Source organism: Tyto alba, unplaced genomic scaffold, assembly GCF_018691265.1.
Source record: "Tyto alba isolate M040663 unplaced genomic scaffold, T.alba_DEE_v4.0 Super-Scaffold_16, whole genome shotgun sequence".
Classification (NCBI taxonomy): Eukaryota; Metazoa; Chordata; class Aves; order Strigiformes; family Tytonidae; genus Tyto; species Tyto alba.
In genome coordinates, this window is record NW_024881278.1 from 14,615,012 (window position 1) to 14,630,051 (window position 15,040).

General features: G+C 39.8%; 1 protein-coding gene across 8 annotated transcripts in view; it reads left to right on the forward strand.

Moving 5' to 3' along the window:
- The window catches only part of ENAH (ENAH actin regulator), a 99,277-nt gene extending 89,627 nt beyond the window's left edge, over positions 1–9,650 (forward strand). For all 8 annotated transcript variants that reach the window (XM_042789585.1, XM_042789590.1, XM_042789593.1 and 5 more), the window contains 2 exons: positions 3,166–3,223; positions 4,390–9,650. In XM_042789585.1, coding sequence (XP_042645519.1) covers positions 3,166–3,223; positions 4,390–4,427 — 96 coding nt within the window. In that variant the 3' untranslated portion in view covers positions 4,428–9,650. The remainder of the gene's footprint in view (positions 1–3,165; positions 3,224–4,389) is intronic.
- The last annotated feature ends 5,390 nt before the right edge of the window (positions 9,651–15,040 follow it).

Genomic DNA, 15,040 nt, shown 5'->3' on the forward strand with positions numbered 1-15,040 from the left:
AACTTGGGTATAAGGACTTGTAGCTGTCCAATACCAGTTTTTAACTGTTCTGTTAACTAGTTCCAAACATAAATAATGATTTAATAATTATTAGTTGCTATTTTTCCTCAGACATGTTTCAGTATCCTTAGGAGCTGTAACTGTAGGCTTACACAGCTGCATGACTTTCTCACAGGTGCTTGTTATTGCTTTTGCATTAAGCAGCACACATGGGGTTCTATTGGTACTATGGATGGAACTGGGAAACTGCTTTGCCTGGGAAACCTTTCCTTCTCTCTACCCAAACAAAAAAGCAAGCAAATAACAAGCGCTCAGAGCAGTTCTAGCAGAACAGGTATCACCATGTTTTAATATCAGATGTGAGCATCTGTGGTCATGAGTTTGGTGGTGAAAGAGCATCCAGTTTCACCACCTTTTGTATAGCTATCCTGGCTAAGAGCAGAGGCGAGTCTTGTGGGAAGAAGGCGGTAGCCACCTGCTGTTAGATGAGGACAAGATGTTATGGGATGTCTCGGAAATTATTTGGTAACAGTTACCTGTAGGTAATAGGCCTTTGTCAGGTACACTTGCTAAACAGCTAAACCCATGCAAGCAGAGGCTCATCAAGGGGTCTGTTGTGACTTGTATGAAGACAGGCGCTATCAGTTTAAGAGCATTAGTGATCTGTAGACTGAGCAGATGTTCCACCTTCCTAAGAACAGGAGCCCCCAGAGGAACAAGTGAGCGTAAGGTATTTCTGTTCCTCTGACTGCTGAGAAGTCGCCTGTTGCTGAGGAGGCCCTAAGATGATCATCTTTGCTGCCATTGGTAGATGCTTTCAGTGCAGATGTCATTTTGCAAGCAGTTGTTGCCTGAGGCATTGGGCTAATACTGATCCAAGTAGATTTGTGTAAGGTGTTTGGAGTTGTCCACGTGCGAGAATGCTACTGTGTATTTTTGCCCTGTTGTGCTTCGTGGTACATCTAGTAATCTTTAGGGTCTTCAGGAGCTGCGAGGTCAACATGCATCAGGGAAACCTGATTCCTGTGGGTGAGCAACATTTCAGTATGGTGTCCCTGGGGTAGGGGCCAGTTTTGAAGAGCGGGGTGGTATGATGGGGGTAGCTGGTCTGCTGGTGGCTTGCTGAGTGAAGCTTGGGAAAAAGCAGTACTGTGCTTTCTCAGTGCCAATCTGATTTGTGTGGTATGGGGGGTCATGTCTGAGGTCTTGGCAGAGTTTTTTGGCCACATTTGTCCATGCTGAGCTGGTGGAAGTTCCTTTTCTTGGGGACCACGTTGAGGTGGTGCTAGTTACTTTTCTGGCAGAGACTATGACCAAGCAGTGTATTGTGGGTGTGATCGGCGTTTTTTCCAGGCGAGGCTCTGCTAAAGTTGGATCCCTGTCTTCGAAAAGAGGAGTGATGTGCTAGCTGTTGCCAGGGGGCTCTACATTCAGGAGTTTGTAGAGCCACGGTCGGTTGTACAGTGGGTGGGTTCTGGACTTGGTGAGTTCAGGGAGGGTGGTTGTTTGTAGGGCTATGGTGGTGGTGTTGAAGGCAGTGATTTTTAGAAGGGTGTGAATTGTGGAGTTGGAGGTGAAGGATCTTCCTCAAGCAGCATTTGGATCAACAGGCTGATCCCCAAGTGAGGAGGGAGGTTCTGGAGCCAAGTTCCACGTTGATGGTTGATTGTAGAGCAGGTTCCAGCTCAGCAGTCAGTTCTAGACTGGGTTCCAGCACAGTGATCAGTTCCAGAGTGGGCTCTAGTGTTGTGGTTGGTTCTATGTAATTTTCTGGCTTAGTAGGTTGTTCTGGAGCAGATTCTGGACTGTTGAGTGGTTCTGGAGTGTGTGTGGGTTGTTCTAGAATCTAGTTCAAGGGGTACTCCTGTTTTGTCGTGTCAAGAAGATTTGCCAGTACTCTTGCTACCGTTTTCATGAAACGTTGCTGATACCAGTCTGGCTGCTATTTTTTCCCCCCTTCTGTGTTGTTTTTTTTTTTTTTTTTTTTGTGGTGCTTTTTTTTTTAAAAAAAAAAAAAAATTCTCTGTGGTTCTTTAAAGTTGAAGGCACAGAGGATGGGTATCCTATCATCCCATAAAGCATAGCGCTCCCAAGTTTCCAACATGCTGACTCTCACTGCCTCCGTTAAGATTCTTTTCACTAGAGGCAAAATCACTTCACGGTCTATTTCTACTGAGCATGTGTCAAGCTCTTAGTTGCTGTTTCCCTTCCTAACCATGCTTCTGCTTTCTGCTCCAAGGATTCTTGCCATTTGTCCTAGAGTTTTGTCTAAGACTTAACGAATTGGGAGACCTACCTCTGCAGCTTTGGTCCGTGCTGTTATGTCAGGAATGACTTCAGGCAGGGAAGGTGTGTCCACTCATATGTGTTCCACCAATAGCTCATAAAGGCCTCAACAAGTGTAGAGTATACTAGAGTAATTACACGCTCAGTTGCAAACAGCATGCTAACCCCAAACCTGAAAAAAACCCAAACAGCTGAAATCTGCAGAGGCAGATTTAGCAGTGAGGTGACAGTCTCCTCTGCAGAAGCAGACACTACCCTCCACTCAGTTTGTAAAAACATTGTCACCAAATCATCAGTTAACATCACTTAGATGAAAGGATGGAGAAAGCAGCAAGCTGGGGGATGGCACTTTGCTCAGGTACCTTTATTCCCCTTACATTCCACTTGGTGACTTGGGAATACCTTCATAACTTGATCTCCCTTTTTATTCTTTTTTTTTTTTATTATTATGATTTCCTTTCCTTGTAGTTTTTAGTTAGCTACTTTTTTTTGCATTCCACATCATATTTCATCTGTAGCAAAGCTTTCTTATTTTAAAGGAATGTGTCAAGTTTTCTCTTTTTCTTATTTAGAAATTGCATTAATGCAGTATTCTAACTTCAGTATGTGCCTTCTCTCCTAAGTTCTACAGGAATCAGTTTGTAGGACCTCTGTGGAAGGTCTTTTCTTCACTGTAACTGCAGTAAGACTGGTTTAGGGGTGCTTTAGGTTTTGGGGACTAACTTGGAAGCTAAAGGGCGGGTTATACATTTCAGAAGGGATACAGGTTGGTTAAAGTTTGGAAGAATTTCAGATTTCTTTCTGCAGAAAATTACAGGTGGCAAAACGAATCTGTTCATGTTGCACAACTAATCTATTATTTATGCTCTGACACCATAGGACATTTTAGATGAAATGAGGAAGGAGTTAACAAAATTAAAGGAAGAACTCATTGATGGTAGGTATCAGTCTGTTTGCTGCTTCTGTTCAGTCATAGAGGAAGTAGCTATGGGTGTACAACAATGTAAATATAATGTGTTTCTAGCCCAAGAATGATATATTGGTAAAAGTAGCTTTGTTCTTAGTCTGGTGGCGCATTTTCATTTGTGCCAGACATATTCTGATTTATGTCCTTCAGTGTTTTATCTCCTGTGTGCTTTGCTTTAATAGAACATTGACACCAAGTAGTGTCTTTTAAAATGGTTGGAGGGATGTGCTGTATTTGTGTGATTTGCAGTTATCCTTAGTATCCTGTGGTGATAGGTGAGTTATTTTTAAATAATCCCGAGCTGCTGAGGTGCATATTTCAAAACTGGTAATATTCAGACTAGGATTGCACTTCCAGCTTTCAGTCTTCTATTCTTTGGTCTGTAACATAAGAGTCAAAGAAAAGAATTCTCACAGTTTTCATTTTTATTTTAACAGAAGATACTTTCCTAAGTCATCTTCTGTAGTTAAGGGAAATCACTGAGAAACCATAATCTTAAAGGTGTACCAGTCAAGAAGTAAATAAAACTCTGTGTGTGATTTACTATCTCAGTGTGCGTTTCTTTTGCTTTGTGGAAAGTACCAAAATAAAGTATGGTGCAAAAAAAAAAAAAAAAAGGGCAGGGAGGGGTAGTCATTATAACTGATACCACTGCTGGTGAAATATCAGATGTCATCGACTGATGTCACAGAAAGAGCTGACTGGTTTTGGGCTACAGAGAATGCAGTGCTTTTCCCTGTATTTTGATTGTGCTGTGTACTGCAGCCTTTTAGAACAATACAATGCAAATGGGGGAGAGCCCTGAGGCTGCTCTTAAACAAAAAAATAAAATAAATGAACACACACATATGCTTCTTGATAATACCAGTGATAGTGATTGTCATCAGGTAGGGTCACAGACTTGCTGGAGATGCAGAACTGAAAAATAAGATGTTAACAAAAATTTTACAGGAGAAATAAGGGTATTGACTGTTTGACACTTGTCTGAAGCCACATGAAGCTATGTTGCCTACAGTTTATTCACATAAGACTGTTGGAGCAGGGTGAGCCTTTTTTAAGGGGTCAGTGTGTATTCTGGCTTTCTGTCTTGACTTTGATTATTTGATTTGCTAATCTTCCTCTCTCTTTCTCTCTAGCTATCAGGCAGGAACTCAGCAAGTCGAACACTGCATAGAAAGACTAGTACTAAGCCGATGTGACTCTTTAACTTGGTATAAAACTGACTACGTTTTGTGAGCTGTTAGAAGAAAATGGAGACAGACAGACACTTGGAAGGAGGGAGAAACAACCTATTCTGAAAAGCTTCAGACACATCACTCTGGTGATATGCTATTCCCCTCCTAGTTTGCAGCTTTTTTCTGACCTTTACAGCAGGGTGGAAAAGACTCTTAAAGTTACTGTAATGATTATGCAGAAATTCCTACACCTATCAGACAAGATCACAGTGCTTTGAAGTCTACTCATGTCAAGATAAAATTGCACATGTTTCAGAATTTGTTGTTAAGACAAAAAACAGGGAAAAGCTTGGGAAGGCTTTTCAGAGAGGTTTTCTTTATTAATGAAGGAGTTAGCAAGTTATACTGTTGTACTTCAAATGTATCTCAGGTTTGTCTTCCTATCATATCTGATATTTCCATGAATAATTTAAAAGATCAGATGTGTAGAAGTTCAGTTCTCAAAACATGGAGCAATTAGAGATGTGTGCTTTTAAAGGGCAATATTTGTAAGTGAATGACCTAGACAGTGACGACATATCAAGATTTTGGAATTTTATGATAGGAAGCCTCTCTAGTTAGCCTTCATGCAATTTTATAGGAAAATTAAAAAGAAGCAAATACAGTTCAGAGTTTAAAGATGTAGATGCCTTCCTACATTGTTACGATGCTTTACCAAATCTAAGACTTCTACATAATGCGAATCAGCAGTCAAATGTAAATCATTAGTATGTTGTAGATTTACAGTAGATTTTGGGGCTTTTTTTAGATTTATGCATGTGGACATTTTTGTAATGTAACACAACACAGCCAGCTTTTTAATTAAAAGAAAAATTGCATGTCACAGAGTAGCCTTTTCATTTGTAAGGCTTAATTTATGCCCAGAAAGATGTGGGATGAGGGAGGGGGAAGGTGACACATTTTTATTACTTTATACACTTTTTCTTCATCTTACATGCATGTGTAATAATGAGGAAAACGTGACTTTTATCAGTAACCATGTTAATGGAACCAGGTACTTAATCCTTTTGTATCTTTTTTCAGTTTTCTATTTGAAATTCAGTAATACTTCCATAATGGTTCTGAAACTCCCACGTGAACCTAACACATTTCTCAGTGAGAGAACAAACATGTAGGCATCTGAATTACTGAGGATGCCCCTGTGTAAGTGCGTTGTCCTTTACCTTTTTACCATGACCCTCTGCTTCACTCTTTTCTGAGACTCCTTTTTTGATTGTTTAATGAAACAGGACAGCAGTTAGTTACCTTAGAATGATGGAGCATCAGGTCACAGTAAATGTCCCCTTCTCCTCCTAATTTATCTGCCACCCTCCTTCCAAAAAAACTCAAAACCAACAGAAAACCCCACAGCTCCACACAACCCCAAAAAACAGCAATGGTATGTCATGGGTTTCAGTCAACAATTTGAGAATCATTTTTAGGGGAGATGATACCTTTCTGTTTCCCAGGGTCTTCAGATTCTATGCTTGTAAATTTTTAATTTAAAAATTTTTTTTAATGTGGTACAGTTCATTGGAAGATAAATTCTGTGAATTGGATTTGTAGTGCTTTGGACAAAGAATGTGGATCAAAATCTTCCCTTTACCTTTGCACTGTCAATTTTTCTGAGCCGTAACAGTGCCATGTTTGCTTTGGGATCAGTGCTGATCCAAAAGAAAAGTTTACTTAGAACTTTTGGAGAGATTAATGTTTCAGCTTAACAGTATATGCAGCTCCATTTGTAGGACAAATGCTTTCAATAACATACTGTCTTAAGTGCTGAACACCAAAGCAAAACAGCACTTAGAGCTTTGGGAAGGCTTAAATAGGAAATTTTTCTCCAATTCAAACATTTCCTGTTTCTATAGGCTCAAATTCTAAGAGGAGACTACAGTGGAAATATTGCCTAACTCCATCTATTAATCATCTTTTAAAAAGAAAAACAAAAACATTTTTCTGCATGCATTTATTGAAGGCATTAAAAAAAAAATCTGTAGTAAGCTTGTCAAGTACTGTTTTTCTCAAAACAAGAGGAGGCATTTTCATCTTTGTTGATGTAAGTTTTTGTTTTATACAGACTTTTTGAGCATTAAGGACGTTTACCCTTGTCAGAAATCATGTTTGATTTGTTTCTAGGAGAGTTCAGGAGTAGCATAGTTGGAATAGCGTGAATGGGTAGAAGTGGTCCAAAATTAAAGGCTGAACTACTGGATTGTGCAAGGAACTGGCTTATGCACTAAACGTTTTGTGCCTTGGTCTACAATTAACATGATTTCTGTTTAAAAGAAAAAGGAACAGATGTTGTCTTTTGTGCTGCTTCTACATACATACTTTCTGTATCTCAAACTGCCGAATTGGTTCTTTCCAGAAAATCAGATTGAATTAAGATTACTGTAGACATTTCCTGTCCTACTGACAGTTGCACCATTTCCAGAGATTTCAGTATTGAAAATGAACTGCAGAAGCTAAGATTATTTTGCTTCCTGGTAACTAAGTTCTTTAAAAACCATACTGTGGTGGTTCTGTGCTTTTGTACAATGGATGTCTTAAGCTGAGGGCAGTTTAAGGGATCCTTTCTAATGCCAGGAAGGCGTTGCTTTCCTCAACACTGTGATCTGACCTGTGATAAACCTGCACTATAGACAAGTGGCTACCAAGTCAACTGCAAACCAACTGAATGTAAAAATCTTAGTGCTGGTGCTGAAATCTCTTCAGATAGTCATAGTGATTTCCAGTTCATTGTTTTAAAAAGTTATCGAGCATCAAGTGTCAATCAAAGACTGAAGATGATCACTAATGAATGTTGACTTTTCATGCATTTAGGTTTACCTTCTTTTCAGTTTCTCAGTTCATTCTCTGCTATTTTTATCATAATGTGTCATTTTAAATTTCTTACATGCTAACGTTTTGTTTGAGCGAATGAAATAAAATTGCAATATATACACGTTGCCACCATTTATTTCTGGAACTTTGTGGAAGACTCCTCAAGGTTTACTACTCAAATTCCCCAAATTCTTAATAACTGTGATCATTCCTTACTCCTTGAATCCACCTCTCCTTTCTGTTTATCCACCAGAAGATTCAGTAAAGTGAAGACTTAAAAAGAATGTAATTGCAGGGACTGTGTAACATTCATGAACAGTAACTGCTGTACATAAATGAAAATCCATTTTAAATGTATGATTCGATTTACATTCTCACACAGCATACACTTTGGTCTCTGTATCCATGGAGAGCTTGGAAGAAAGGAAAAGACCAGGGGAAAAATAATTGCAGTTAGTCTGACTTTCTTTTGCAGTTTTTATGTTCATGACTTATTTTTGATCCTGGTAATAAAGAAAACCTACCGTGAAAGATTAATATAGCTTTCTGTACACTAAGGACAGTTTTGCTCAATTTGTCTTGCAGAAGAATATTGAGAGTAGCTGTTTAAATGTCCTTGGCAGCATCCTGAAAGCTGTACTTACCTGCTTTTGTTGTTTTTTGTTCAGAGAGATAATGGGATAATCCTGCTTTGGAAAACCATTGGACCTAGTGCCAATTTTGGCACCAACCTTAATGAGTTATAAAGGGGTTTTTTAAATAAAATTATCACTAGATTCTAAAATGGCCTTCTATTATTGGAGTAGTGTTTAGGCAACAAATATAAACATTTCTGATTTAAATTTCTGAACATTGTTAAAAAAAAATCTGTCATCGGTGTAGAGAGATGTATGTATCTACTTTTTAAAGTTGTGCATTACAGAAGGAAGGTGATCTGAGGTTAATCAAGCTGGTGTTTATCAGCATTTTACATAGGTTCTTCTGAAAATGTTTAATTGGGCTCAGTTCCAGTGCTAAATATTATTTGTCAGCATGTCTCTTACGATTAATCATATAAATAGTCATACAAAGTTTGCAAAATCAAGAGAAGATTCCCTCTGGTTTTGATAGGTGGACAAAACTGGGCTGATGGGGACAAAGGAAAAGGTTTCCCAAACTGGCCTTGTACCCAAGACTACCAGTTCTCTCGGGGGCTGTAGATTTTCCTGACTCTGTAGGCTATTGTGGGGTAGGGATGAGGGGGGTTGATAGAAAGCAGGTGGAAAGGGAAGGAGTCAGCGATTTCAGTGGAACTGGGGGCCAGTGCAAAACACTTGAAGAACAGGCTAAAGTTCACTTAAATTGTTTGCCTTGGGGGTGATTTGGGGCTATAAAGTGCTGAAGATTATTTAATGCTCAGTGACATGCTATTTAGGAGAGTCTTAATGGAGAGACAAGTCTTATAAATCAACAGGCACAATATATATTTACCCATTCAAAAGAGTGTATCTTTAACTCAGCCCATATGAAGGCCTGACAGGAGTTAAATATTTACTTTAATTCTGTGGAGATGGTCACCTGTGACTGTTGAAATTGATACATCATGTCAGGAAATATAAACCTAAATGAACTTGAATATAAAAAAAAAAAAAAAAGTGTAATAGAACTTGGCATAATTGTCCAAGATATGGAAGAGGAGATGCAGTTCTAGGTGTTGGGAAAGCTCAGCAAAACCTTAAAGTCGCGCAACTAGTATCTGCATGTTACCTGGTAATCGGCACCTTCATTCATTGCACGGGGGTTCTTCAGGTAGTCAGTCATCACAGTGATGTTGAAAGTCTAGGAGCTTTGTAAAATTACCTCTGTTTTATAAATGGATCCCCGTTGAAATTTCAGTCATTATTTATTCATAAATGTGTTTTATATCATTCATTTGGTAGAGCTTAGTGTCCTGAATCCTACTCAATGAGTATTCTTTATCCAGTGTCCTACCTTGATAAACTGTTAAATGGCAAAGGTGTGGAGCAACTACTGCAGATGAATTGTATTACTGCTCTGGCTGCTGCAGCTGTCAGCTGCAAGCTGACAGTTTTCTCTGTTGAGATGCTTAATTTTGCCATCACTGTTCAGTTATGTGGACCACGTTCTCCTCCATTCCCATCCTATTTTAGAGTTGGTGTGACATTTTCAATTCTCTTTGCGACTACAGGTCTCTTCTTCAACTGCTCAAGCACAGTAGAGTTGGAAGTGATCTCCCATCATCATCCTATGTTTACCATCTTAAGTGTAATTTTTTATCACCAGCCAGCTGGAGCCACTGAAGTCCTTAACTCCTCTGAACAACTTGCAACTCAGCAATAAAATTATCTATGCGAACTACACTAAAAGTGTGCTGAATTATATCCTGGTTTTCTTTGCAGTGCCTCTAGGAGTTGATCTGCAAGCTGCTGACATAGGCAGAGAAAAACGCAAACAGTAGCGAGGAAGTGGGTGTAAAAAGAGAAAGTGTAAGGGAGCTCTGGAAATGCTCAGTGTGGGCTGATACCTGCAGGGAGAGAAGCAGCTAGAAACAAGCGGGGCTGCGAGAGGCCTGAAGACTCACAAACAGGTTTTGAACCCAGACTGGATGCTGCTGGAATCCACCAATTGAGACAGTCAGCAGAGATGGCTTTCTGGGCAGTCTTAGGGCTGCTTGCCCATTTCTGTAGGCCTAGTACATTTAATAAAAAAAAAAATTACATCTCTGTTAAGGTAAATTATCTGCAACTTGACATCTTTTTGCCAGTACTTTATTGTGAAACCAGCTTGATGTTACGGAGCTCGGTAAGTCCTGTGATGCTGCAGAACCAGCCCTGGGAGCCAACATGCAGCCCTGAGGCCAGGGGGAGGGCAGATGTGCTCGTAAATGGCTTCTGAGCGTGGGTCAGGGGGAGTCTGCCACGGCCGTGAAGCCTTGTGGCTGCTGCAGATGCAAATCGGTCTTATGTGGCTCTTAGGCTGAGACCTTTATCTCTGCCAGTGAATGATGCCCACGTTTGAGACAAAATTGGCCAAAAATGTGCCTTGTGATCTCTGCCCAGTAATCTTTGCTAATGCAAAAAGCTCTCCACAGCTCTCAGTCCCACAGGCTGACAACGCATGACAGTGTAAGAAGCGGAGAGAGCTCGAGAGGATTCCAGTCCCGATGGAGTTGGTCCATCAAGGGACTTCACAGGTAAGTGGAAAAATCCTTCCCCTTGTTCAGGGTGAGCAGCGAAATGCAATCCTGAGGAGTACTGGCTGGTACTGCCGGGTGCCCACGGTGCCTGAAAGACACTGGTGTTTACGAAAGACTGTTGGCATATTCGTTGGTTTTGTCAGCAGATCTTCAAGAATAACATGACAATCTGCATTAGTGCAATGTTTCTTGTAGCCTGACCCAAAGGGTGAAACTTTGTATTCTGCATATAACGTGGCATTAAACATTATTTTCTTTAACTCAGATATTTCCCAGAGTGTTTGGATTGTCAGAGGCAAGAACCTTACGCTACGTGTTGCTGTATGGGAGTGCATCTCTCAGTTACGGTGCCGGTTTACATGTTCAACCTCCCAAAAGTGACTTTTGAAGTAGGAGTCAGTCACTTAAAAAACTGAAATTAGCTCTGTTATGTGACTTAATGGTATGTATGTAAAGAGGAGAAGACCACTGCATCCAGAAGCAGCGGGGAAGCCAAGGAGTTCAATCCGGTTAGACACTGGAAGCTCGGCTGCATTGAAGGTGCAGTGCCTAATAAATACTGTGTACCCAAGGGGAGAGTGCCATTGGCTAGGGATGTGCAGGTTCAGGCTTTGTCTGATGATCAGAAGGCCTTATACCAGCAGTGAAAGGAAATCAAAAGCCTTTTCTCTTTTGACACAGCAATGCATGGTCAAGACATTTTTGGAGGCAGCACTGCTGGATGAGGCCTCTAAATCTGCTTTGGCTATCCTGTTTGTAGTTTATGGGGGAAGAAAAAAAAATCCTTCAGAGATTTAAATACTCAGATACTGTGGAGTCAAGCAAACATTTGTGAAGTTGTGGTGACAAATTCATACCAAGTCTTCACAAGGTCACATTCCCACACAGATCTCAGATTACACGAAAGGGGAGCACGCAGGCTGCATACTAGTGATAGCTTTCAGGTACTCTTTAAATAAATTATTTTAAAAAACCAAACAAACCCCACTCTTCAAATAAGTCTTATAAAATGATAACTTGCAAGCTGAAAATATGCACGTTCTGCAATTTTCTCATGTTTTCAGTTCTTTCCTCAACCTGTTTGTATTACTTTTCAAATGTGTTTCCACCTCTTGTTTCACTTGGGTAACACTTGGTGAGCTCCTACTTGCTATAATAATTTATCATAGTATCAACGAGATGCTCTGTGCTCTCATTTGGGAACGAACAGTTTTGTTTGAGTTAAGCTGAACGACTGGGCTTGGTTAACACTTGCAGTTAGTGGCACAGGGTGCTTGGAAAGAAAAATCCTCTTGTGAGCTATTTGGAGTGGTGTAATGGAAGTGCATCTCAAAGTCACCTGGAAGTAGAGCTCTCCAGAGATGAACTTAGGGATGGGCATGGGGTAGTGCACCTTTAGGGAAAGTAGGTAAAGAAATCACAAGTCCACAGCTGCGGTAGGCAAATAAGAGGGCTCATCTTTCCAGAAGAGAGGGTTTCTGCCAGCCAAAAATGCAAATTCCTTCCTTGAAAATGAAGGAATAGAGGTGCAAAAGGCTTTGAAGATGAGGGCGTGTTTAGCATGGTCAAAATAATGAATATTGATTGGACCATCGGGGCTTCATGTGTTCCTAAGAATTGTGTGTGAGGAAAACCAGAGGTGAAGGTGTTCTTAATAATCAGGCGGAAGGGAATGAGCATTTCAGAAAATACTGTGTTTTCTTGCTGTTTTATTTTTCGCTTATGCTTTTATTTTTTTTGTTATTGGCATAGAAACATAAGGTGAAATACATAACCAAAGTTACGTCTTTTACATATTTGACTAATATAAAGGGAGAGGTGCTCAGGTCTAAAACCCCACTGTCAGTGGGGACCCTCGCAGGGTCACAGCCTGAGGTCTGACCATGTGCAGCCAGACCCAGCACAGCCCTTCTGTGAAGCCTGGAGCACAGCCAGGGCCTGCACCAGCAGTGATGTCTTAGCTTCTTCATTGCATAATAAATTGTTAATTACATTTTATATATCTGCTGAAAGACGACTTCATTGCCGTGAAGTTATTGGTCTTCTGGGAAAAAAAAATCAATGCCTTTAAGTGACAGTCATTCATCCTGCAACCTTTAAAGCAAATAACTCATTGTATATTTACCCTCTATGTTATTCTAAAGGCAATAGGCTTCATGCTTTGTTTAACTGCACCCAAATTGTGAATGCTTCTCTATATGCTCTCAGCTATTATGAATAAAAATGTTACACATCTTTAAGTCCTGAGTCTTCTCAGCTTCTCTGAAGTCAATATGCATTGTATTAGAGAGCTTGGTCTTAGTCTGAAATGTTTCCAGCCATTAGATGTAGTTGTCTTGTACTTATACAATCTAGTAAATACTGCCCAGCTTGTTTTATCCATCTATGAAAAATATGTAAGCAATAAAATATAACTTAAATTACAGGAAATGGCTTTTCTTACTGGAGGTTGGGAATCCTGCTTCTAATACCATCGGGGTGCAACAGAATAGCTCAAACTATTTTTAATTGCTTACTTCCAATCTGTATGCTCCAGAATGGCATGCCTCTATGTACGGTGTTGCATGTCATCAATGTCATAGTAACTTCCCATACTACACTATGACTACACTATAGCAACTACAGTATGCTGTGAGTAAAGAATGAAAGGCATTTGGCAGTATTTCTAAACTAAAATTGATTTGCTAAATAACTGAGGTACAGATACTGAATAAATAAGTAGCAATTACTGACAAGTAATGTCTCCTTTTTGAGTATGGAGCTGGATAACAACTGGTGCAGTTTGGAGCCGGTGTTACAGTGATGCAGCCATTACAAGCACTGGGAGATTTTTGAACTCTGCTGAGTTTCAGTAGTACTAAATTTGCTAGGGTAAGGAAACAGCTTTTTATGGAGAAGATCCTCACTAATAATTCAGAAATGGCTTGATGTCTGCTTTTAAAGGAATACAAATTAAAATACTCCAATTACACAGTTATCTCAGTGGTTGGGTTTTTTGGGTTTTTTTGTTTTTTTTCAGATGTCATTGCCAAAGCTAATGTTCCCAGAGGAAAACTTCAGTGCACTGCTGCAGATGCGCATCGCAGCTGGGTTGAGATTCTATATTGCAAACGGTGACTTAAAATTGGTCCTTTTACATTTTATAAACTGTGTATAGACTTCATGTTCCCGTTAGTTTGGTTTATTCTCTTGAAAATATGTTGGTTTGGAAAAGGGGCAGGAGGAAAGCATGTATTACAAGTGTATTGGTGATAACAAATTAACTTTTCTTTTCCTCCTCCTATCAATGCTTTCCTGGTTAGAAGAGGTGCTATTTTGATAGAGCACAGTATCAGTTCTGTATTTGAAATAAATACTGATTCTCTGGCACGAACGTACGATGTGTAGTTTTTTCCTAGCAATGGAATACTGATTTTTCTGATGTTGTAGAAAGGTAATTGAAGTGCTTGAGAGAGACCTGAAACCAGAAAAGTCTCTGCTCTGTGATGGCTTGCTTTTAACAAAAGGATTTACATGTTCAATGTGTAGAACACGGAGGAAAATCAAAATAAATTTATTTCAAAGTCATCATAGTTTCAGCCTAGGGGATATCCAACAGTGAAGTTGAAGCATCACTGAACTGTTATTTGAACTGTTCCCTTCAAAATCTGCAGAACAACTTCTTTCAGGTGTTTTTAGTCTTAAAATAGCTTCAGAAAAGGCAGGGGATGACTGTTCAGCCATAGGTTTTTTTAGGCTTAAATTCATCTTTAAAGGTAGAGACGCAGATATGGATTCATGTTCTTCCTTCAGGCTTCCCAAAATCTTCTCCCTCAGCAGCCTCTCGCCTTTTGACCAAGGTTGCCCTCTCCTGCACACATGGCAAAGCCTGAGCTGGATTTTAAGGCAGGAACAAGGCATTTCTCTCTAGCCTATTTATGTACTTTTACCTGCTTTATTTCTGCTAGCTGGTCTGGCAGTTGATCAGCCCGGGCTGCCAGGAGATGGGGATACCCTCTGGCCTCTGTGATCGGGCCTGGGCTTACACAAATTGCCACCTCATGAAACAAACCATAACCTTCCTAACAAAACCTTAGGACTCCACAAGCCTGATTAAATGCTAAATGTGAAAAATGCTTTCCTTTCTTTGTGAACTTTTATGTCCTTTCTCATCTATATTCATCGCATAGAGCTTATTTCAAAATACAATTTATTTGCCCCGTACTAATGAGGGAACAGATCCAATTTAACCAAAACAAGAACCTAAAAGCTGAAATATGGCTGTTGCAACTTAATTTCCAAGTAAGTTGCATCAGGGGATAATTGTAATGGTCATTCTGGTGCTGCCATACTGAGCTCATCTACTCTTTTTCTTGACTCTGCCATCACCCAGCAGTTAGAAACAACATAGTCAAGTTTAACAAAACCTGTTTATGTCAGCTGCAAAGACTAACCCTGTAAGCCTGAAGGCATTTTTATTTAAGCTAAAAAGGCTTTTTTTAATAGTTAAAAGGCATTTTTTAGTTAACTTTAAAAGTACAAAGTTATCTGTGGCTTTAGAAACTTAAATTCTGT